General features: G+C 52.0%; 1 protein-coding gene across 3 annotated transcripts in view; it reads left to right on the plus strand.

The window, feature by feature from the left end:
* The window catches only part of SLC22A1 (solute carrier family 22 member 1), a 28,623-nt gene that overhangs the window by 3,512 nt on the left and 993 nt on the right, over positions 1-24,118 (plus strand). The window contains exons 2-10 of one of the 3 annotated variants that reach the window (XM_029945540.1): positions 2,622-2,725; positions 4,491-4,645; positions 7,101-7,269; positions 8,417-8,531; positions 8,741-8,847; positions 11,951-12,165; positions 15,021-15,129; positions 21,050-21,162; positions 22,351-22,450. In XM_029945540.1, coding sequence (XP_029801400.1) covers positions 2,622-2,725; positions 4,491-4,645; positions 7,101-7,269; positions 8,417-8,531; positions 8,741-8,847; positions 11,951-12,165; positions 15,021-15,129; positions 21,050-21,162; positions 22,351-22,450 — 1,187 coding nt within the window. Of the gene's footprint in view, positions 1-2,621; positions 2,726-4,490; positions 4,646-7,100; positions 7,270-8,416; positions 8,532-8,740; positions 8,848-11,950; positions 12,166-15,020; positions 15,130-17,700; positions 18,015-21,049; positions 21,163-22,350; positions 22,451-24,118 lie in introns of those variants that run through there. The other 2 variants (XM_029945541.1, XM_029945542.1) reach the window with 2 other exon arrangements.

Below are 24,118 nucleotides of genomic sequence, written 5' to 3' on the forward strand. Positions count from 1 at the left end.
GGATCCTGCTGAGATAACCAGGGGCTCTGGGGCAGGGGGGCAGGAGGACTTGGCCCCTCTAAGCGTAGCCCTCCCCTCTCACCCTCCCTCCCAATTTCCTGAAAACCACCATCGCCTCCACGCCTCATCCTAAACTGAAGTTTATCCTGAGGGGGGGGTTCACCTTACTGATTTATTTCTGCAAAAATAATCTTTAACTTAGCCTTGCCTTGGACGTTGGAACTTGCTCAAGGGAGGTGCTGAGCCAGCTTGTTTGCACACCCAGCCTCATCCCCCTCCACGCCAGAGTCCTGGCCAGCTCGGCTCTGCCTGGGGAAGGAATGTGCCCCTTCCTGCCTTTTGCCTCCCAGGTCGGGGGGGCCTGGCCTCACACTGGGCTGGGGGGCCCCTCTCCAGGCTGGGAATTCCTGTCTCCCCCCCCCACCCCGTGAGCAGGAGCGAGAAAAAGGCCTCAGCCCGGGGTCATGGGGGCACTTACATCGCAGTGTCCACCCTCGCCTGGTCCCCGAGATCTGCTGAGACAGCACCCACGGCAGTCCGTACTCTGACCAGGACCCTGGGGGTTCCTGGGATCACAGGAGCCTGGAGAACACTGCCCACGGCTTTCTAGACTGTGCCCAACCCTCAGGCCCAGCGGGAGCAGTGACTGCACTCAGAGGCCCATCCAACATCCCCCGCGCTTTTCTGAGGGCTGGCCTGCCTTTAGGGTGTGCACACATGTGCCAGAGGGAAGTGGGTGGGTGTCAGTTTGGGGGGCCTGGGGCATGGCAGATGGCTCTAGATGGAGATCCTCAGCGTAGGGTGGGGGGCAGCGACCTCAGCAGAAGCCGGTGGTAGCAGGGGGCCCCTCTCTCTAGTGCGGTGAGCCCCCCGCTTGTGCACAGGATGTCACTTCGGGAGCCGCGGCAGGGACATCTTACAGACCGGCTCCTTGCGAAGATCAGAACAAAGGCCAAGACCAGAGTGCAGCTTGGGCGCCACCTAGGAGACACACGATACGCCGGTGGAGGCTACAAAAAGACAGTTGGACAGTTGGCGATGCGGAGCCTGGGGCAGCCAGATAACACGGGAGAGTCGCCTTCTAACGGCAGGGGGGCTGTGAGAGGAGGGCCTGCCGCTGAGGGGGTGAGCGTCTGGGTCGGGACAGGAACAGCAGAAGTGCCGACATTGTGCTCCCAGGGCCCAGCCACCCACGGGGCAGACCCACCCACGGGGCAGACCGACGGGTCTGGGCATAAGTAGCAGGTGATAGGACAGGCTCATTATTAGTTTCTGAAAGGCAGGTGGTGACCCACAGGACCACCTACGTTGGGGGCACCTGGGTGGCTCAGTCCATTAAGCGTCCCACTCCTGTTTTTGGCTCAGGTCATGATCTCACAGTTTGTGAGTTCGAACCCCACATTGGGCTCTGTGCTGTTGGAGCGAAGCCTGCTTGGGATTCTCTCTCTTTCGGCCCCTTTCCCTGCTTGCACACACTCTCTTTCTCTCTCTCAAAATAAAAAACACTGAAAAAAATCTTCTCAAAGTTAATGGGTCTGTTATTTACCAAAACCATTTTCGCAGTTGCCCCTGGTGCTTGCGTAGCTCTGTGGGTGGGACAGGACATGCTCCGTGCATCTGTTTCAGACTGGGAAACTGAGGCCCAGAGTCACTAAGTGACTTTCTGCGGTCACATCCCACAGTGTCGTCCGGTGGGGTGGGGCCATGAATTCAGAGTAGCTAGAGTGGCACAGAGATGGGGAAAAAGGAGGGATGTGCCCCTGGACGCCCCCTAGTTAGGGCTGCACCAGGACCGGGGAGGGCGCCCGGGCAGCGGGGCTCCACACTTACATTACCTTCTCTGAGCCCCGAGGAGGGAGAGGCCATGTGTCCTCATCAGGCCTGTCCAGCGCCCTGGCGTGTGACCTCTGTGATGGGACTTCCCCTAGAACACAGCAAGGCCTGTCCCCAGGCAGCTCTGTCCTGCCTTTGCCTCAGCCTCCCTCCTGCTCAGTCCCTCCCCTCTCCAGTTCTTGGCACGTCGGTTCCTCCAAGTGTCCAGCTCCCCTGGCCCTTGGCACAGGACACTAGGGCCCAGGCTGCTCCTGCTAAGCCCGCCTTCCTGTGATCGTGTCCTCGCTCAGCCCTTCCTTTGACACTCATGTCAATACCAGTCACAACGGAATCTGCATAATTATTGGTGGACTTCACATAATGAAATGTATAATTAACAGGTACTTAACTGAGGGCTTTTGACCAATTTTGGAAAACATATTCTATTTATTTTGCTACATTTCATCTTTAGGAAATTACTTGGCTGTACTTTCTAGAAAACTCATCTGTTGGCCATGTTGCCTTTGATAATCGACTATCAACGTCGAAGCATAGGACAGTAGCTTCTTTAATAGATAGTGAGGGTAAAGCAAAGATATGAGATCTGTAATGATATTAACTGAGATTCGCCTTAAACCTTGAATTTGCCTTACGAGCATGCGGTAAGAGAAAGTGACGTGAGACACCTTCGGGATGTCACACTTTGTGTTAAACATTTACTCTGTCTGGAGAGAAGGTGGAAGGTGTAGTTTGACTCACGAGCGGTCTTGTGTTTCCGGCCCCTCCGACGGTGGTGTGGACGACTGCAGTTTAACCTGGTGTGTGATGACTCTTGGAAGGTGGACCTCTTTCAGTCCTGCGTGAACGTGGGCTTCTTCCTGGGCTCCCTGGGGGTTGGCTACATTGCAGACAGGTACGTAAAGGCTGGTCCAGCCATGCGAAGCGGCAGTTGCTGGTGGAGAATGGATCGTAGGGGTCGGTGACCGAAGGCTCTGGCCAGTTGGAATCTACCACAGAAGTTGATGGGGAAAAGACATGGAGGCTAGCGCTTTGGACGAGGAGTGGGCAGCAAGCTGGAGGAAGGTTGGGGATCTAGGACGAATTTCAGGGGCCCACACTCCATGAAGATTGTATAGCTGGGGTGGTGGGCTGAGAGAAGGTGGGGGCTGAGCTGAGCTTTCTGTCTGAGGCAGATGGCTGAAATGAGGGTCAGGCTATGTTCTGAGGTGGGGCCGAGTCGGGGGAAGCAACCTCACTGTAACTCTTTGTGGGGGGAGGGCTGGGGAGCCGTCCAGAGTTGTGTCCTAGGCGCACTAACATCACAGCTGCACTGACATCACAGCTGGGCTCACAGTAGCCCGGGAGGCATAGAAGAGACGAGTAGGCAGGTGCATACACGAGCTGGCTCAGAAGAGAGGTTTGCGCTAGAGATAAATCTTTGGCCTTTGTCTGCAGGAACTGGTACTTAACGCTGCAAACCGCGTTTGAGACCAGCTAGCAGAGCGTGTGGAGACATGAACAGGTCATAGGGAAGGAGTTGTGGTCAAGGAGATTTGGAAGAAACAGCAGGTGGCGGGATGGTGCGAGGCTGAGGAACACAGGACAGGGCTTGCTCAACGAGGAGGAGCAGTCCACACCTGCGCAGGTGGCCCCACGAGGGCCAGCGACAAGGACAGTGTCAGGGGAAGGCTGGTGAGCAGCAAGAGAGGAGAACCTGGTCTCTGTGTGTGGACAGCTCTTAGAAGCGAGTGGGCTGTGAAGGACGGGACAAGCGAGGGGACCAGGATGGGGGCCACCACATCACAGAGCGCAGGGGTGGGGCCGTGGGGACCGGAGGGGCAGTGGAGGGGCAGGCTCTGGTGACAGGGGTGCAGCCTGTGGTCAGAGACACAGGAGAGAAGATGGGGGACGGACACAGATGGGATTAGATCTGATTGTTCTGAGGTGAGAAGAGGTGCGCGTTGGACGGGAAATTTCCATCTTAGTAAAGGACAAGGGCGTGTGTGGGCTGGTGGGAGGCGCACTGGGCAGGGCAGGAGGTGTGAGGCCAGGAGGCCAGGAGAAGCAGGAGGAATGGCCGCGTTGGTGTCTCAGATGCAGGGGGCAGGGTGGGGTGATCTGGGGGTGGGGACCAGGTGGCTGTGACCACAAGGAGGCTGGTCCCTTGCTTCCTTGCTTGCGGGAGGAGGTATGAGAGGTGGAGTCTGGGCTCTGCTGGGCTGGAGCATTAGCAAATAATTTGCCCATTTCATTTGGGGGGGGTCATGGAAGAAAAGGAAATAATTCTCAATAGTTACACAGTGAGAACTGAATGTTTCCCCAGGAATGTTTTGGAGACCGCTGATAAGACTAGCATGAGGTGCACCCCACCAAACCCTGTTAATAACAACACAGGCTGCCAGATGCAAAGGCAATGAGAGGGGACCCTTGTGGGACCCCGCAGAGCCGCCAGGGAGCCGCCCCCCTTGGCTGAGGTGCCAGAGGGCTGGGAGCATCAGGATTTTGGATTCCTCTGTCCAGTGTGACTTAATGAACCTCGGAGGGGCCGCTGTTCCCTGAAGAAGACAAGGTCGGCCCTGAGGGGAGACAGTCCCTCAGGAGGGCAGTGACGTGTGCCTCCTGCTGGGGACTCTTGCTGCCCCGTGGGGCCCCCCTGACCTGTCTCCCTGCCTCTGAAGGTTTGGCCGCAAGTTATGTCTCCTGGCCACCACCCTCACCAGTGCTGTCATGGGCGTCCTCACGGCCGTGGCGCCGGACTACCCGTCGCTGGTGCTGTTCCGCCTGCTGCAGGGGCTGGTCAGCAAGGGCAGCTGGACGTCCGGGTACATCCTGAGTGAGTGTCCGTGGGCTGGCGTGCGGTTGGACGCCGTCGGGTGGGCGGGAGCACGGGGAGGGGCCAAACGGGGAGGAGCCAAATGGGGAGGAGCCAAACGCGCAGGTGGATTTTGGGGGGAGAAAGGATGTTTGCAGGGTCTGGAGAGATTGTGGTCACTCTGGTTGTATGTGATTGTGTGACTGGGGCACAGGCACTACGTGGGGATGGCCGGCCTCCCTCCCTTCCTCCCTCCCTCTCTCCTTTCTTTCCTCCCTCCCTCCCTTTCCTTAGTCCCTCCTTCCTTCCCTCCTTCCTTCCTTCCCTCCTCCCTCCCTCCCTCCTTCCCTCCTTCCTTCCTTCCCTCCTCCCTCCCTCCCTCCTTCCTTCCCTCCTCCCTCCCTCCTTCCTTCCTTCCCTCCTCCCTCCCTCCCTTCCTTCCTGTCTGAGAGACTTTAAAGGACCGCTTAAATAGATCAGTCTTTCCTTACCAACTCATCTATTTGGAGAAGGATCACAGTTGATGTGTTTACAGCAGAGGGAGGGGCAGGCAGGGGGTCGGGCAGCGGAGTGTTTTAACATTTAAATATGAAAGAAGCAGCACCTCCAGAAAAGAAATACAACTCAACTGGTTTGAACCACTTGAAAATTAGCAGAGAAGAAGACAAAGAGGAAATAAGAGAAGAGATAAACATTTCTTTCTACATACTTTCTTTTTTTTCAAATTTTTCTCTGAAGGTAAGAAGAGAGAATATAAATCACTTTCTTGGAAGAAAGTAGTGTAAAGGACCATCTATGCTTTCCTCAGCCCGTAGGTGGGCACACCAGAAGCAGGGAGGACAATCCACATTTTTGCCCATTTGTAGAGAACGGAAAAGGAACAATGGTGCCCTTCCATCTCTGAGGACGCTGTCCTGTGTCTTGGCATCCTGGGAAATGGTTCATTAAGCAAGAGGAAGCAGGTTTCTCCTCCGAGAAACTGTGTGTTTAATGGGTTCAGCACATGCGTATTGGCATGTGTATGTTCAATATGTGCTACTTGGCACAAGGTGAAGAAGATGAACTTGGGGCCGCACATCGGCTGCCCAGCACCTACCAGTTGTGTGATCTTGGGCGAGTTCCAAGGTCTTGGGCCTCGATGCCCTCATGGGGTGGGGGTGGGGGGTGCCCAGTGCTGGCCTGCCCGGTTGCTCTCGCTGTAGCACAGGCACTAGGGCGGGGCTGGGGCACTGGGCTAGAGGAGGCGTCCTTCCTCCCCGCGAGGAGCTCACATACTAGAGAGAAGGACAGACGCCCAAGCAGGTGTCTGTCGGGATGGAGTGAGGGCCACACCCCTCTGAAGGCTTTCCCCACTGGCTTGCAGGTCATACACCCCCTTCCCCCTTCCCACCACCTTCCCAGCCCCTCCTCCACTAGCGGCTTGTTGATGTCCTTTATTGGCTCCTCCTCTTCTTCCCCATTCCTGGATCCCTCCGCGTGGCAGGACCCAGGATGTTGTCCTCCCTGACCCCAAACCTGAGCCACCTGCGGACCCCTGACCCGACCCCAGCCCCCAGTCTGTAAAGTGCTGTCTGTCCAGCTGTTCAAGCCTGCCGCCTTGTGGTCAGGCACAGCCTCCGCTTCCCCAGGCCGGCATCTGCCTCCGCGGGTCCTGCTGCCTGGCTTTACTCTCACAGCACCCCGGACCCACGGTCTCTTCCTCTGCAGCCGCGCTGGGCCCGAGCCAACGCTCACTTCTCCTCCACGTTGGTCTCAAGTCTCAACTTGGCGCGTTTGCCCCTTAAGGGGCCAGCTCTGCAGTTCACGCCGGGCAAACCAGCCTTCTCTGTGCGCCCCCCCCTCCCCCCGTGGCTTCACCCCCCAACTTAGCACCTTTGCCTGGAACTTTAGCCTTGAGGTCCCCCCACGGCTCTCCCCTCTGGAAAGCTGCATTCCTGACCCTCCACTGTCCTGATCCCCGCCCCCAGTCAACATTTCCTTCCCCCGTGAGGTATGGTTTACTCCTTTGCCCCGTGTGCTCTCAGCCCTCTCTCTGGAGGAGGTGGGGTGTGCAGGCCGCCACTGCCCGTGGAGCTGGCCACAGACCCCGCACACCAGAGTGGTGCCCCGTCCCTCATTAAGTTAGTGGGCACTCCTGGGGCCGAGGGAAATGTCACAGCTGGCCTGCAGCTCATCGGGGCCAATCTCAGGGGAAGGAGAGGCGGACGGGGTTGGGCAGACTGAACCCCGAGTGCGCGATGGGCACTCCAGACGGCAAATGTGGGACTCTGAAAAAGGACCAGCTCTAGAGAGGCTGGGATGAAGGGCAGGGTGTCTCAGGGACCCTGGTGCTGGGGAGCATCCGCAGGACTCGGGGAGGGGGCCTGGGGTCAGGCAGGGGGAGGTGGCGGGAGGCGGCGAGGCGCAGGGCTCATCAGGGAGGGAGGGAGCCCCGGGGAGCGAAGGAGCCAGCATAGTGACTCTTGTCCTGTTTTAGTCACAGAATTCATGGGCTTGAGCCACAGGCGGACGGTGGCCATCCTGTACCAGGCGGCCTACACGGTGGGGCTCGTGCTGCTCTCGGGAGTGGCCTACGCCCTCCCGCACTGGCGGTGGCTGCAGCTGGCCGTCTCTCTGCCCACCTTCCTCTTCCTGCTGTACTACTGGTACGTGGGACCCCCCGGCCGGCCCCGGAGCCCAGCGCGGTGACCTCGGCACCACCACTGTCTGTGCCACTTGGGGTGTCCTATATTCTGAGGATGGCCCTCCTCACCTGGGGGGCCAGCCTCCACCGAGCCTCTTTACATTTGCAGCCCCTCAGAGAGGCAATGCTTCACGTCAGACAAAACTCCACCTGGCCACATGCAGGCATTTGCTGTTTGTTGAATGGATGAATGAATGAATGAATGAATGAGTGCATGGACTGTTCTTGGGGGACATGCACGTTAGGCCGTTGTGAAACTAACCAGTCCCAATGAGGCACTGCTCTCACTGGTTGTCAGTGCTTGGCAGGGACCCCAGGGAGAAGCATCCGGACAGATGAGTTTTGATGGTGGGGCAGGGAAGGGGTGCAGAGAGGGCTATGCACAGAAGTACCTCATCCCTGCACCTTTGGTCACCGTCCTGCTGAGGGCAAAGCTTCTCTGTGGGCGGCACTGAAGTGGACCCGGCCCCTCTCAACAAGGGCTCTCTGGGAGCGGCACCCTTGTGGTCAGGACCAGCCCGCTCTCTCCACGTCAGGCTGAACCCAGGGGAGTCTCTGGGGGGCGGGCGGAAGGAGGGCCCAGCAGGGTGGGGCCATGTGGAGTGTGTTCAGAGACCCTCTGCCAGAGATTGTCGGTTGTCAAGTTGACCCGTCCTTACCTGGTGTGTAATGGACAGTGTATCTCCCTGATGTTAAAGGAAAGTAGGCAGGAGACATGTCAAGATATTTCAGCCGCCCTCAGGTGGCATGGAGACACCTGCTGTAGCACACGAGGCGGGGCACGTGGAACATCCACTGTGAGTGAGGAACAGGGGTCCCCGCTTCCAGCAGAGAGAGGGGCCCCTGCTCCAGGAAATGAAGGCCGCGTAGGGAAGCAACGGTTCCCTTTTTGCCCCTAAATCTTAGCAGGTGGCACTGAAGGTGTGAGGGACCCATAGCGCTCCTTCATGGGTGCCCTGGGCCAGCACTGGGTGACCCCAGATCCGTGCCCATCAGCTGCTTGAGGAATGACAGTCCCCACACGAGGAGCAACAACATCGCCCTGACCAGGGCTTAAAATCGGGTGCGCTCTGGGGAGGGTGCCAAGCAGTGGCAGTCTGCGTCCGCAGGTGTGTGCCCGAGTCTCCCCGTTGGCTGCTGTTGCAGAAGAGAAACACTCAAGTGATCAGGATAATGGACCGTGTCGCCCGCAAGAATGGGAAGCGGCCACTTGCTGATCTCAAGGTGACCAGCTGGCCAGGGCTTCCTCCCATCACTGAGTCTGGGGGTTGGGCTTATGATTTAGAACATGCTTCGGGGGCTGCCCTGAGAAGCAGGAAGGCGCGGGAGGGATTTGGGGTGATGGGTGCCGGGCACACGAATGGCATGGCTGACGCTCAGGGCTTCTGCTCCCCCGAAGCTAGGATGCAGCTGATGCTCCCACTCCCTCCTAGATGCTCTCTCTCGAAGAGGACGTCACTGAAAAACTGAGCCCCTCCTTTGCAGACCTGTTCCGCACCCCGCACCTGAGGAGGCACACCTTCATTTTGATGTACCTGTGGTAAGGGGCCTTTCCTAGGCCGTCCCTGCCAGAATCGGCGCGCCTCCCCGGACGCTGGGGTACAAGTTAAAGACAGTGGAGTAGGGCGCCTGGGTGGCTCAGTGGTTAAGCTGCCGGCTCTTGAGTTTGGCTCAGGTCACAGTCTCACGGTCGTGAGATCCCGTTGAGTGAGGAGCCTGGTTGGGATTCTCTCTCTCTCTCTCTCTCTGCCCCTCCTCCCTCAAAATAAATAAATAAACATTACAAAAAAAGACAGTGGAGCAATGCTGGCGGAAAAAGAGAAACATGAAAAGGAATTTGTAGATGAAGTTCAGTCAAAGAGCTCTTAGAAAGACATCTTTATTTCTCCCTTGGGGACTGAGTGATGGGGAAAGACATCATTTCAGTAAGAAGAGCACGTTTAGACGGCGAGGTCAACAGCAGGATGAGTGAGATGTGATGAAGGGTTCCCAGGGTTGCCTCAAATCCCATGTGTCTTTTTGGGGAACAAATGAGTCTTAATTTCACTTGGGAAGGTGGATGAGATCTCAGTGGCTCCTGGTGCTTCCAAAGAGGAAGATCCCTTCCTCACACCTTAGAACTTCAGAGACCCTGCCCGAGAGTGTCTGGGTCTTTATTATCTACTGATGACGGAACTCTTGGACGAAAACGGGCTCGCCCATGTGCCCCTTGCCCACTGCCATGGTCTGTGCCCCCCTGCAGTGGCCATCTCGAAGTTCTTACCCCGTTCCCTCAGAGGACATGGGGGCGGCTCCCCATTGCCGGGGCTTTATCATGGACATGCCCCTCTGACACCGGGGTCTGGACCGTGGGCTTCCCCTGACGCTGGTGTGACTCATTTCTACTTCCACGTGAGGTTTTACCAGAACGAAGGGTTCAGACTAATAGGGCAGTGCCTGGCACGTGGCAGCCCCACAAATATTTGCTGAAGGTTGAATGAATAACCACCGTTCCACAGACTCCGTCCCAGTGCATTAGACACCAGCCAGGCTCCCTGTCTTTGCCCCACCTGTCACCTGCCATGTCTCCCTGTCAGTCCCGAGTCGCACAGCCAGCCCCACGATGGGTCCTGGGAGCTTTTGCAAACACCCCGGCTGTTCCCTCTGTCTCCCTCCTTCCTTCCTCCCCTTACCCCTTGCTGCCCCCCTTTCCATCCCGCGAGAGCTTTGGCCCCTCTACTCACACACCCCTGCACCCGAGCCCTCGGCAAACTCTGCTCTAGTTTGAAAACGTGTTCGGAATCTGCTGCTTCACGCCATCTACCCTCTCAGTTCCCCGCCTGAGTGTCGTGATCTCTTGCCTGTGCTGTCCAGGTGCCTCCTAGCTGTCCTGTCTGCTCCCTCCACCCGCCAGGGGCTGCTCCCAAAGCAGGGGACAGGTCCTCTGTCCACACCTTCCCAGTCCACTGAGGAGAGAACCATAGCCCTTGTTGTGGCCTCCCCTCCACCTGCCCCTTTACTGCGGAAACTCCCGGCCGTGTGATTCCAGAAGGCTTCACTACCCGTGACTCAGTTTCCTCATCAGCACGTGGGGTAATGACGGACCTGCCTCACAGGCGTGTTGGCAGATGTACCAGATAACGTGTAAACAGTGCCCGACAGACGCAGGATTCACTCAGTACCAAGAGTCGCTATTTTAACACGTACATGCAATTCATAGTTCTGCCAGCAGATGGCAGCCCTGCACATTTGTTAACCATTTTTTTGGACCAATATCAAGGTTGTATACTCCTTTCTCTTAAATCAATGTCTTTATCAGTAATATGTGACTATTCCCATTTAAGTGGCTAACTGGCACTTATCTGGGCTTACCTGGACTCACTGAGCTGCTGGTAAGCTCCTTCCTTCGCTCACCCTCCTCTCTAATCAGGAGTGATCCAGGACTGGAAACAAGAATGTCCCAGTGGTTCTCTGCGTGCAGCTTTATAAAACAAGGCAGTATATTCAGGGGACATATCAGTTGTGATTTCAGTTTTGGAGCTGATGGGCAATCTACATGTGGGGATAAGAGCGACTTATCATCAACGAAGTCTCTTCTCACAGTATAGGTACCAGTATAATTGTAAAATGTGTCCAGCCTCTGAGATTATACCATGTCACCATAAAGGACACATGGAAGTCTCCCTGAGTGACTTAGCCGGTCCCCATTGGTCTAGGTGCCGTGTTCTGTAGCCCTGGCCGACGATGGATGGGTTGTGTGGTGGGCTACGGGGTGGAAGAGTGGAAAACCCCGCCACTGTGCAGCTCGGAAGACTTGGCCAGCATCTGCTCTGCTCTCTCTGGGCACTTGACCTTGGGGAGATGACATGATGACGCTAATTACCGCTCAACTTTACTGAGTGCTTTTTCCCTGCGAGGAAGCCCACCAGGCACTTCCTGTGCAGCAGAGAAGGGTGCAGAGAGGGCTGTGGAGAGAGAGATCTCGTCCCTGCCCCTCTGGTCACTGTCCTGATGAGGGCCAGCCCTGTCTACGGGTGGCACTGACGTAGACACGGTCTCTCTAAACGAAGGCCTCTACAGCTGCCCATCTGCGGTCAGGCCGGGTCTCCCCTCATCAGGGGGGAACAGGGGACAGGACACGTTGCCTGAGTCTCCGTTCTGGGCAGGACGGGACTTGCCTGAGCGTTCTCGAAAGACTTTATTCCATTTGCCGATGAGGGAATTGAGGCACAGAGTGCTTAGCTAAGGTCCTGTAGGTCACACAGCTCAGACGGCAGACTCATTACTGACCCTGCCCACTCACCCCCGCCCGTCCCCTTGCAGCTGCCAGAAAATTAGATGACGTAGGCCCGCACGGGGCTCCGTACAGGGCCAGGCCCCTAGGTTTGCAGGAAACGGTAAGGGTCACTGTTGGTGGGCTCTGGGACACATGGTTATATCCTGGAGGTCACTGTCTCGCGTAAAGCAGCTCACTGAGGGCCCCTCTGGGCATCCTGCCTGACCTTTATCCCCTCCTCCCCTATTGCTCTCGGACCTTCTAAATCAAGTGACCCACGTTCCTCTCCAGCTTGTAGGGACCCTTGTCCTCGCTGCCAGAACCCTAACTCCCTGCCGCCCCGCACGCGGAGACTCTGCCTCAGACTCTGCCTCCCCTCCGTGCCCAGGTTCACCAGCTCCGTGCTGTACCAGGGCCTCATCATGCACGTGGGCGCCACGGGCGGGAACCTCTACCTGGACTTCCTGTACTCGGCTCTGGTCGAATTCCCCGCGACCTTCATCATCCTCGCCACCATGGACCGCTTCAGCCTCGTCCGCCTGCTGGCCCTGTCAAACCTGGTGGCGGCAGCCGCCTGCTTCGCCATGGTTTTTATCTCGCACGGTGAGCTGTCCATCCTCATCTTCTAGGGAATCGAATGATCCAGCCGGGGCAATGTGTTTTCACTGCTTGATAAGCCCCTGGAATGAGAACACAAAGTCAAGGTGTTACCTTCATCTAGAAGGTTTGTTTTCTTTTATTATTTTAAATATAGGCATAACAAGCACACAAGGAGCAAATTATCAGTGTGCAAGCCGACGAAGTTTTCCGTAGGTATGTATCTTCCGTAGGAATGTGCTTCCCAGGCAGGGGACAGAGGTGGGAGTCTCCCCGGGGAGGGCAGAGCTGAGCATTCAAGGAATAGCTGGATCCTGGGCCATGACCCAGACTGTGCGGAGCATTTCCAGCACCGTAGAAGTTTCCCCTGCGGTCCCTGACAATCTGTACTCAACCCCCCTGCTCAGGCCCCCCTGCTCAGGCCCCCCCTGCTCTGACCTCTGCCCCTGAAATTTAATTCTCTTGGTTCTTGAACTTCATCTAAAAGGAGCCGTGTGCCCTATGTACGTGTCTTGCTTCATTCATTCACTCTGCCTGTGAGGTGTGTCCATCTCTCACACCGGGGCGTGGTTTACACACTTCTCATTGTTGTGCATCTTTCCATTGTATGAATACCGTGCCACTTACCTGTCCCACTGCTGACTGACCCTGGTGTGGTTTCCAGCATCTGCCTCTTGGGATCTAAGCCACAGAGAACATCCTAGCACATTGTCTTGTCGTGGTGCAGGCACTGATTTCCCTTGGGTACAAATCTGTGAGTGCATTTTCGGGGTCAGAGGCAGCCTCTATGTACCTCTGAGTAGATACAAACAGGTTTGCAAAATGGTTGAACCAATTTATACCCCCAACCGCTGACGCCCGTGTGTCTAACTGTTGCACATCGTCACCAACACTGGGGTTGCTAGTCTTTTTCACGCCAGCCATTTCGGTGGGTGGGTGCTTTGGTCCATAATTCTTACAATCCTTTCCCTTTGTTCCTTTGGGAAGCTTGTCAAGTAAGCGTCAAGGCAGATTTGCTCTTCTCCCCGGTTTTACGGCTTGCACTCTGACCTTGCTGGTTAAATGAGTTCTTTAGGTAAGCTTTCATGAAGCGGAAGAAGGCAGCTCAGTTTTCTTCCCCCTGCTTGCATGGGGAGAGAACGAGGGAGACAGGGAAGGGGCAGAGGCCGTCTGAAATAGATTTTACCACTTTCGTCCCCATTCTCTTGTTTCTGGAATCCTGGAAAGATCGCACAGCACTGGGTACAGAGAGGGAGCTTGGGGTCTGAGATGTTCCGTTATCAGCGTCCAGACTCCAGGCATCCCCCCGGGCCCTCCTCCCAGCCCCCACCCTCTCCACTTGGCCTCGACTTAGTCCTTGTCACATTAGATGATAAACACTCGCTCCCTCGTCCAGGAAGTATTTCGAGTACCTTCTCTGTGGCCGGCATGCATCTATAGGTCCTGGGATCTCAGTGCTGAGCAAAGCAGAGAATGTTCTTGCCGTGTAGAATTTACATTCTGGACAGGAAAGGAGAAGGGGAAGGGCGGTGGGCTTAGTCCTCGGTGTGGCAGTCAGGGGTGGCCTCAGGAACCTGAATGAGGGGAGTGAGCCCTGTTGCCACCTAGGGAATGCGCTTCCCAGGCAGGGGACAGAGGTGGGAGTCTCCCCGGGGAGGGCAGAGCTGAGCATTCAAGGAATAGCTGGATCCTTGGGCCTAAAATCAGGAGCGGGGGCGGGAGCGCTGGACAGAGGCCCAGTTAGCAGGGGGCGGCCTTGGCCTGCGCCTCAGTGTGGGAGTGGGCTTCGGGCAGGGACGCTCCCTGTGTGGAGTGGTCCCGCAGCGACGAGGGAAGCCAGGCAGTAAGGCGGCTCAGCAGATCAAGGACCCCAGAGTCTGTGTGCAAGGCCTCCCCCTGCGTACTGAGTGGACCTCCTCATCTTTTCTCTTCGGGAAGCTGGGGCGCGTCCTCGGTTAGCACGAGGTGCAAGGCTGCAGGAGCCTGGGAGGCGGGGCTGCACCTGGTGGCCAGCTCGTCCCTGAGGCCACCACGTCCTCTCTCCTGGGGGCCTCACGCTGGTGGCGTGAAACAGAGCTTGGCTTCCATGAGCAGCCAGATTCTGGGGACAGGGGTAGGGGTGGCATGGTGGCTGTGGCCCCTTGTGACATGCCAGGAGCCACTTGCGTGTGTCACTGTTTGGGGTGATCCTGGCGGGGTGGATGGAGATGCCTGCTTCTCATCTCAGTCCAACAGGGGGCGGGCTTCCTGGACCTTCTTGTGATCAAGAGCCAGGGTTTGCTTCCCGAATACTCACATCTGAGACTATCTTGAGAAGGGTTTTGGTTTAAAAAGATGTGTTTGGAAATGAACACAAGATTGAAGACTAGACGTCTGGCCCGTCGGCTCCAGAAGACTGACTAAGGGGCTGCATTTATTGAGGACCTACTACGTTTCAAGTGCTAGCTGTGATACTATTATGTGATAGTTAAAAAGCCAACATTTATCAGTGATTATGGTGGATATTTGGCATATGTTATCTCAAAATCTCACAACAACTTATAGGCCGGCTGTAATTAATCCCATTTGACAGCTGGGGAAGCTAAGGCAGAAGGAAGTCAGTCACGTGGCTGGCAGGAGGCAGAGCTGAGACTCAAAATGCACGTTCTTTCCCCCGCACTGAGGAGCCCCCCTCATGGCACAATCAAGGTCTGAGACCTCTCGGAACTCAGTTTACTTTATCCCAGAAGGAAAGAGTTAGACAGGACAGTCCTGCAGGCCCTCCAGCCCTAAAGGCCAAGCTTCTTATCGTGGCCCCTCAAGGGACACAACTCTGCGGCCACAGTCCTCACGTGAGACCCTCCTCTGTGTTTCCTGTCCAGATCTGCACTGGCTGAACATCACCGTAGCCTGTGTCGGCCGAATGGGAATCACCATCGTGTTCCAAATGGTGTGCATGGTGAACGCCGAGCTGTATCCCACGTTCGTCAGGTGGGCGCACAAGGCGCGGTGGGGTGGGGAGGTCCGGTGGCCCTGAAGTAGCTGTGCACCAGCCAGGCTCCACGAGGACCAGCATTTTCAAGACAGTTCCTCAAGGCTCCGCCAGGGGCATTGAGGAGGGGGTTGGGCACCAAAGAGAAAGTCCATGCCCAAAGATAGGAGAGGATGAACTGGAAAGGTTGGAGTAGAGAGTGCAGAGGGCGAGCACAAGAGAAAAGGCATCTGCATAGAGATGGGAGGGAGTGAGGACTGAGTTTCAGCGCGGAGTCCCGTGAACTCCCGCAGCTCCCCCCCGCGGGGGCGGACCCCCCTGGCTTACATAGAGCTCTGATTAGCACAGCGATACAGAAAGCACTTCTAGACACGCACCATTTTCCCCCTAATGTCATTATTTCCATTTTACAGATGAGGAAGTCGAGGTTCAGAGAGGGATAGAGAACCTGCAAGAGGCACAAAGCCAGAAAGTGATAGGGTGTCTTTCTGACCTTGAAGCCGGTGCCATGATGGCACAATGCTCTTCCGTAAACAACGCTTGTCCTGCAGCAACGGGGCCTAGAAGACCTACTGTTTCAAGTCAGGCTTAGTCCAGATTCACTCTAACAAATGCAGTCTGCTGAATTTTTATTATATGTGTATTCATCTCCTGCCACGCCGGTCAGTTTGGAGACATTTCCATCACCTCCAAAGGCTTCCTCGTGTCCCTTCCCTGCCCTCAGCCCCTGGGCAGCCGCTGATCTAATTTCTCTCCCTTTGGTGTTATCTTTTCCACAATGTTCTGTAAATGAAGTCACAAGGCAGGCAGACTGTGTTTGTCTCCTTTCACCTAGCATAATGCTAATCATGATGCATGATAATAATAGTAATAATAATAATGCACCATAATCCATGGTCCGTTCCTTCTGAGGGCTGAGTGCTACTCCCTGCAGTGTGTGAATGATGTACCACAATCTGTTTATCCACTTCCCAGTTTATTGGCGTTGGCTGTCTCCAGTTTGCAGTGACTATAATTTAGCTGCTCATAAACATTCAGGTACGGGTCTTTGAATGGATATATGTTTTCATATCTCTTGGCCAAAAACTTAGGAGTGGCTCATATGGTAAGTGTGTGTTTAAATTTATAAGAAAGTGTCAGAATGTTTTCCAAAGTGGCTGCACCATTTTGTATCCCACCAGCCACGTGTGAGAGACCCGTTTTTCCATGTCCTCAGTACCTCGTATTGTTAGGGTTTTAAAAAATTTTTTTCTAACTCATTCTGAGAGGTAGCGGCATTATTGTGACTTTAATTTTCCGAATTACTAACAATGCTGAGCACCTCTGTATGCACTTAAGGCCATCTGTATTTTAAGAGACTTAGTTTTAAGTGAAGATTTACATTTAAAAAAAATCTTTATTTATTTTTGAGAGAGAGAGAGAGACAGAATGTGAGCAGGGGAGGAACACAGAGAGACACACACAGAATCCGAGGCAGGCTCCAGGCTCTGAGCTAGCTGTCAGCACAGAGCCCGACTCAGGGCTCGAACCCATGAACTGTTAGATCATGACCTGAGCTGAAGCTGGACGCTTAACCGACTGAGACACCCAGGTGCCCCAACCGTTTTATTTAAAGGTTTAATTCTGACCTTTGTTAAAATTTGATATATTTATTTCCTTAGACTCTCTCTTCGGTCTGTGTGATTCTTTCTGGCTTCCTATTCCTCATGCTATCATGCCAGCAGTTTCTAAGAAATATTCCAGCTCCCCAGTCTCTCAGCTGCACGGCAGTCTGGATCGTCCGTCAGCGACAGATGTGAAAGCGGCTCTGCCGTAGGCTCCCCACCTGCCCGTCGTTAGAAGCCTCTGTCTTCCACGCTCATCTATAAAAGGTTGCTTGGATTGAGTACAAAGAGATGAAGGCAGATTAGAGAGAAAATCTTCCACATTTGGCAGTTGTGAGCCCAGAGTCTAAAATAGCTGGGCCAAACAATTCCATTGTCATGGCCACCGGGCCCAGGGGACGGGCTGAAAATGTAAACTGTCAAAGGGCTGAGTCCTTGCTCTTACGGGGAAGAAAGCCAAGCAACCCATCTCCAGGAGCCATTTGTGCAAAGAGCCTGTTGATTAAGATTCTCAGTAACTAGCAAGGGAAGCCAGATGTTCAGAAATAACTTCAGGGGTGCCGGGTGGCTCAGTGGGTTAAGTGTCTGACTCTTGGTTTCGGCTCAGGTCATGATCTTACAGTTTGTGATTTCAAGCCTCATGTTGGGCTCTGAGCAGTGAGTGTGGAGCCTGCATGGGATTCTCTCTCTCCTCTCCCTCTCTCTCGGTCTCTCCCCTGCTCACACACACTCTATTTCTCTCTCAAAATAAATAAACTTTAAAAAAGCTTTAAATGTGATCTGCACACATATAGGAATAAGACAGTCATGAAAGTTCTGATATTTTCAGTCAATAGAATTGAATCTAAATTGTTTTAAAAAATCCTTTTTAAAAAAGGATTATTCGGTTACTTTATTACTTTACAAGAACCCCCAAGTTAAAAAAATTACTATTGAAGCCGCCTTGACCCTGCTTCTTATTCACAGGAGGCTTTAGAAATGAACAGCCTCCTTCTGGCGGAAGCACACACTGTGGAGAACATTCTTCTGGCTTCAATAGGCTCTGCCTTGTGTTGGAAAGTGTCTCTCCGCGTCCTCACGACGGCATGAGCTCCCTGAAGACGGGACCGACATGCCGTACTTCTCTGTACCTGTTCTAGCGCAGTGCTGAGCCGTCCCTACGTGCCCGTCCAAGGGCCGAGTGAAGAAAACACCGCGTTCCGTGACGTTCCTGTAGGAACTTAGCCCCCCTGCTGCTTCTAGCTTCTGTGTGCTTATTAAACGTCTTTACTTTTTTAAGATGTAATTTCTTAAAATAATGGCGTCTTTTCTTTCTCCTCTTGGATATCACACTGAAGCTATTTGAAAAATGAAAATAAACAAACCTGCAAATGCCAGCCTGACAGCCAGAAGGACTGGGGGCACCTGGGCGGCTCAGTCAGTTGAGCCTCTGACTGTGGCTCATGATCTCATGGTTTGTGGGTTCAAGCCCCACCTTCCGCTCTGTCTAAAGAAATAGAGTATCACATGTATTAAATAAAGTTATAAAGGTAACATTTTGAATAAAAGTACAAACCTTCCAGGGGCCTGGCTAGCTCAGGGGGAAGAGCATGGGATTCTTGATCCGAGGGTGATGAGTTCAAGGCCCACACTGGGTGCAGAGATTACTAAAAAAAAATGAATACACTTAAAAAATATAAATGTTCCAAATTATCAGAAAAAAATACACATAACCAGCACATATTGAAAGTAAGACACTAGAAGCCATAAAAACCATGACATAAAAGCTAAAGACAGAATTAAGACAGCATTTCTGACATTTAAATAAACATGAAGGGACTCAAGTCCTCTATTAAACAAAAGATAGAGACTCCTTGAATTGATTACAAAGTAAAACTGAACAATTTGCTACATAGTTGAAGTATAACTTTTCCTTGGAAACATTGAAAAGAAAAGAAGGCATGAATGCAAACAAAAACATAGCAAGAGCCACAATCTTATCAGACAAAATTGAATTTATGCCAAAAATGTATTTAATAAGATAAGAAGTCCCTAAACAATGATAAAGCAGAAACACACAATGGTCTTACAGGGCGATTTTACAAAACATGTAATTGATAGAAAACTTCAGCAGTACTCACACTATTCTAGACTATAGAAAAAGGAGAAAGATTAAAAAAAATTTTTTAATAAAGCTAGCATAGTACTGGTATCAAAGATAACAAAGATAAAGAAAATAAGGAAACTATAGGTAAATATTATTTGTGAAATTTGATTAAAATCCCAAGCTATAATTATCGCACAGAATAGTGGAGACATTAAAATAATAATATATCTAAGATGAGTTATTCAGCAACACAAAGATAGTCCAGTATTAGAAAATCTAATAGTATAATTCATGCTAATAAATTGAAAGAGTTTTATAGAGCTAATAAATGAAAAGCTGACCAATTAAAGCTGTACTGTATTATTTCCATAGTCAGTGAAATGCATTTAATAAAATTCAACATCTACTCTTATTATTACAGTATTTCCACAAAATATGGATAATTTTACATTATAATTTCCTCAGTATACTTTTTCCAGCTAAGAAAAAACATCCCATTGAAAACTGATAAAGTAAATTATAAATCTATTTAAAGACATAATGGCAAACACTGAGAGGAGATATAACCAACCAAGATAAGGTAGTACAGGGAGGGACTGGGAAGGAAGGTACTACTTCTATTTATTTATTTAAAAATTTTTTTAATATTTATTTTTGAGAGAGGGAGAGAGTCAGAGCATGAGTGTGGGAGGGGCAGAGAGAGAGGGAGACACAGAATCCAAAGCAGGGTCCAGGCTCTGAGCTGTCAGCACAGAGCCCAACACAGGGCTTGAACCCATGAACAGAGAGATCATGACCTGAGCTGAAGTTGGATACTTAACGGATGAGCCTCCCAGAAATGTACTACTTTTATAATTACTCACTGTAGGGCGTAAGAGATTATGCAAATACGTATCACAGAAGAAGCTTAAAGGTTGTATCCGAAAGGATAAAACTTTCCCCAGTTTATTCTGCCTCACTTAACCATGTTTTAAAAACAAAGCTTAAGATTATTTATAGGAATACAATAATACCCAGCACTGAACAAGGTAAAATGTATCAACAGTCAAAAGAAATATGAATGTCCTAAACACCCCGGTTAAAAGGCAAAGATTATCAGATTGGACAAAAAAGTGACATCCAACTGGATGCTGCCAACAAGAAACTCACTTTAAATACAGGGACAGAGATGGTTTAAGAGTAAAATGACGGTGGGGCACCTGGGTGGCTCAGTCGGTTAAGCGTCTGACTTTGGGTCAAGTCACGATCTCACGGTTTATGGGTTTGAGCCCCGCATTAGGCTCTGTGTGGTAGCACAGAGTCTGCATTTGATCCTTTATCTCCCTCTTTCTCTGCTGCTTGCACGCTCTCTCTCTCTCTCTCTCAAAACAAACAAATAAACTTAAAAAATAAACTTAAAAAAAGAGTAAAAGGATGGGGAAAGATGCTATACAGAGGGAGTATCAAAGAATGGAAAAAGATACTCCATGCAAACACTAGTCAAAAGTGGCCGGATTCATATAAGAGAGAGTAGATGCCAGGGCCAAGACTATCTCCAGGATGAAGAGGGTCTTTTCAGGCAGGATACGTTCTCTGTTTCCATTCTAGCCTTCTTCATCCTTCCATCCTTAATACCTTCTCTCTCCCCTTCCCTATGTGTTCATGTAAAAAAAAAAAAAAAAAAGAACTCTACTCACACCAACTAGTTCTCCAACTTTCCAGATACCACCTGGTATCCCGTTCCCTCTGGTGGTGACCACCTGGAGTTAACACCGATGCCACAGGGTAAGGGCGCAGTCCTGTGGGACCGGCCCCACCTAGATGCCAGGCACGAGCCCCAGGTTGTCACCTGGACTTCTGACTCACTGGCGCTAAATCAGGACTCCCATATCCCCTCCTCAAGTTCAGTAAGTTGCCATGTCTCACGGAACTCAGAGAAACACTTACTTACAGTTACTGGTTTATTATAAAGGACAAAATAAAGGATATAAATAAAAGCCAGATGAAGAGGTACTAGGGTGAGGTCTGGAAGGGTCCGCGTGGAGTTAGGATGGGCCACCCTCCCAGGGCGTGGATATGTTTACCTACCGGGAAGCTCTGAACCCCATAGCTTAGGATTTTTACGGAGGCTCGGTTATATAGCATAAGAGACTGAAAATCATTGGTCACTGGTGATGCACTCCATCTCCAGCCCCTCTCCCCTCCCTGTGCTGGCCGTCGGATCATCTCTTTTGTTCTCTGTTTTATCAGGAACCTTGGAGTCATGGTGTGCTCCTCCCTGTGTGACCTGGGCGGGATCATCACCCCCTTCCTGGTCTTCAGGCTGATGGAGGTTTGGCAAGGGTTGCCACTCGTTTTGTTTGGTAAGACTTCTTGGGGTGTTTATTATTCCTTCTTCCCAGCCCAGCGTGATTACTCAGTAATGATTTGATGAGTGAATAATGTCCTCCAGTGAGTTTACAGATGACAAGCGTGGCACCTGCCCTTTCGCTGTCTCCTGGCTCAGTCTTGCTCCATGGGAAGACAGGATGCCATTCCGGGAGGCTGGCCAGAGGCTTACATTCGATGGCTCTGAAGTCTCAGAATTGATCCTACAGGAAAGAGTTTGAGAGACCTTTTGACATGGCCTCCTCCTAGCTTATGAAATTGACTCCCCATTTTTGTGCATTTCACATGTAATTGCTGGAGGCTTACAGATGCTAAGTTATCACCCTGCTGCGTAACAGGTGAAATAGATACAAGGAGACAAATGGGAATTGAGGCTTAGTATCAGCTGTGATAGTGATGGAGTTGCATTAGAGAAGGAGGAGGAGACTTTCTTCTATCCCCAAACCAAGACCTTGGGACCTCCAAGACCCTGCTTACCCACCTGGTGGAAGGCAGAACAGCCCCCTACGTGCAGAGAGCTGCCGCGCTGGGGCCCAGGCATAGCACGAGGGAGAGGGCAGGGAGAGAGGGGGAGAGAGATGAGGAGAGGGGAGGAGAAGAGGGAAGGAGGGAGGGGAGAGACAAAACGATACATTATAATGCAATTAATATGTGTAGTTTAAGTATGATAACTATAATATATAGGATATACATTATATATAATAAATGAATCTGCTAACACTTAAACATCAGTTACTGTCAAGGTTATTCTTATGCAGAAGTAAAACAAAGCAATATTCCCTTTTCTTTTTTGTAATGTTTTATTTATTTTAAGGGGCAGGTAGAGAGGGAGAGAGAATTCCAAGTAGGGTCCGTGCTGTCAATGCAGAGTCCAACTCGGGGCTGGAACTCATGAACCATGAGATCCTGACCTGAGCCGAAACCAAGAGTCAGATGCTTGACAGACTGAGCCACCCAGGTGCCCCAGGACCCCCCTTTCTCACTCTGACATTTCCCCAGTGATCCTATTGCTTTAACTTCCGTTTTCCAGATGGTCCGACTTCTAAACACCCGGTGTCCCTCACAGATGCATTAGCAGGCCCTCTCCTTAGCTCGCAGTCGGCATCCCTGCGTGGTGTTGGCTGTGTTCTAACGGCTCCGTGTGAACTCTGTTTTGTTTGAAGCGATATTGGGCCTGGTTGCCGGGGGGGTGACGCTGCTTCTTCCTGAGACCAAAGGGGTCACTTTGCCAGAGACCATCGAGGATGCCGAGAACCTTGGGAGGTGAGGCTGTGGCGCCTGGGGACTCGGGGTTCACGGAGTGACACCTGCCCCCTGGTATCTCCACTTCCTCTATCTTTGTGGGGTAGGAGGGCTTCACCGATATCTGTGCATCTTGTTTGTTTGTTTGTTTGTTTGTTTGTTTTTACTCCCCGGGCTGCTGTAGAGAGAAACACGACACAAATAGCCCCCGGCTTTGGATGATGAAGGACTATGTGGTTTTGGTTGGCAGTTACCCATTCTGAACTGTGGGGCCGAGAACATGTGTCCGAGGTGCTGACTGAACAAGAGCTGAGCCCCTAGCTCTTGAGGAGTTAACTGCTCTGAGTTGGAAACTGTTTTTAAATCCATCTTTTGTCCTTTTAGCAATTGTTGGTTCTGATTCTTTAAAAAATTTTTCTTATGTTTATTTATATATTTTGAGAGAGAGAGAGTGAGAGCAGGGGAGGGGCAGAGAGAGGGAGAATCTTGAGCTATGAGGGAGAATCTCTGTGCGATCAACACAGAGCCCGATGCAGAGCTTGAACTCAAGAAACTGTGAGGTCATGACCTGAGCCAAAATTCAAGACTTGGACACTCAACTGACTGAGCCCTCCAGGCGCCCCTGTTGGTTCCGATTCTTTAGTGACTTTTATTACAAAGGAAGAATGACTCACAACTTTCACTCCTGTGACAGGGACAAGGGCTTTCAGGGGGTCACAGACTCTCCTCTTACAGCAATAAAAAAGGAAAGGAATAAGCAATGCTCGAGGAGGTGGCCTCTTAGGTCCCCTCCAGGCTCACTCGGCGGATTCCATGGGAAAGACACATGAGTCCCTCTGACACAGGGAGAAGGGTCTGTGGAGTCGAAGAGACCTGGACTCGAATCCATCGTCTACTTGGCCATGGCTTTGGGGGTGTCGTTGAACCTTACAGGAAGTTAACCTCCTTGCCTGACAAATAGCCACACTAATACTCAGCTTAGAGGATTGCTGGGAGCATTCAGTGAGTTAAGGTGGGGGGACAGTGACTACTCATGGGCCCCACACATAGTAGGTGTTCAATAAATCTTAGATTTGTCTCCATTCTTCTCGTATACTGTGTAAACTCCTCGGTGATTCTCAAAACGTAGTATGCAGAAAGATCACAAAACAAGACGCTTACTGAAATGCAGATTCCCAAGTCTTCTAGGATTTTTGATTTAGTAAATGAAGGGTGGGACCCAGGAATCTGTGTGGTCAGTAAGCTCTGCCAATAAAGCCCATTTAAGTGCTTCATAAACCTCACTTTGAGAAAGTGTCTCAGTACTGATAAGGGACAAAACTATTTTTTTAAGTTTATTTATTTTGAGAGAGAGAGAGAGTGAGAGCAAGTAAGCAAGTGTGTGTGTGGGCAGGGGGGGGGGGTCGGGTCACGGTGGAGAAAGAAGGAGAGAGAGGATCCCAGGCAGACTGCTCGCTGTCAGCTCAGAGCCCGATGCGGGGCTCAGCCTCATGACCGTGAGACCATGACCTGCGCTGAAATCCAAAGTTGGACGTTTAACCAACTGCACCACCCACCCAGGCACTGGGACAAACACTCTATTTTAACTGTAAACACATTTTCTGGTTGCTGACAATATGCTTTTTTGGTCCCTAATGGATAGCTAATATTGATGATCAGATTAAAAAAATTTTTTAATGTTTATTTATT

Source organism: Suricata suricatta, chromosome 7 (genome assembly GCF_006229205.1).
Source record: "Suricata suricatta isolate VVHF042 chromosome 7, meerkat_22Aug2017_6uvM2_HiC, whole genome shotgun sequence".
Taxonomy (NCBI): Eukaryota; Metazoa; Chordata; class Mammalia; order Carnivora; family Herpestidae; genus Suricata; species Suricata suricatta.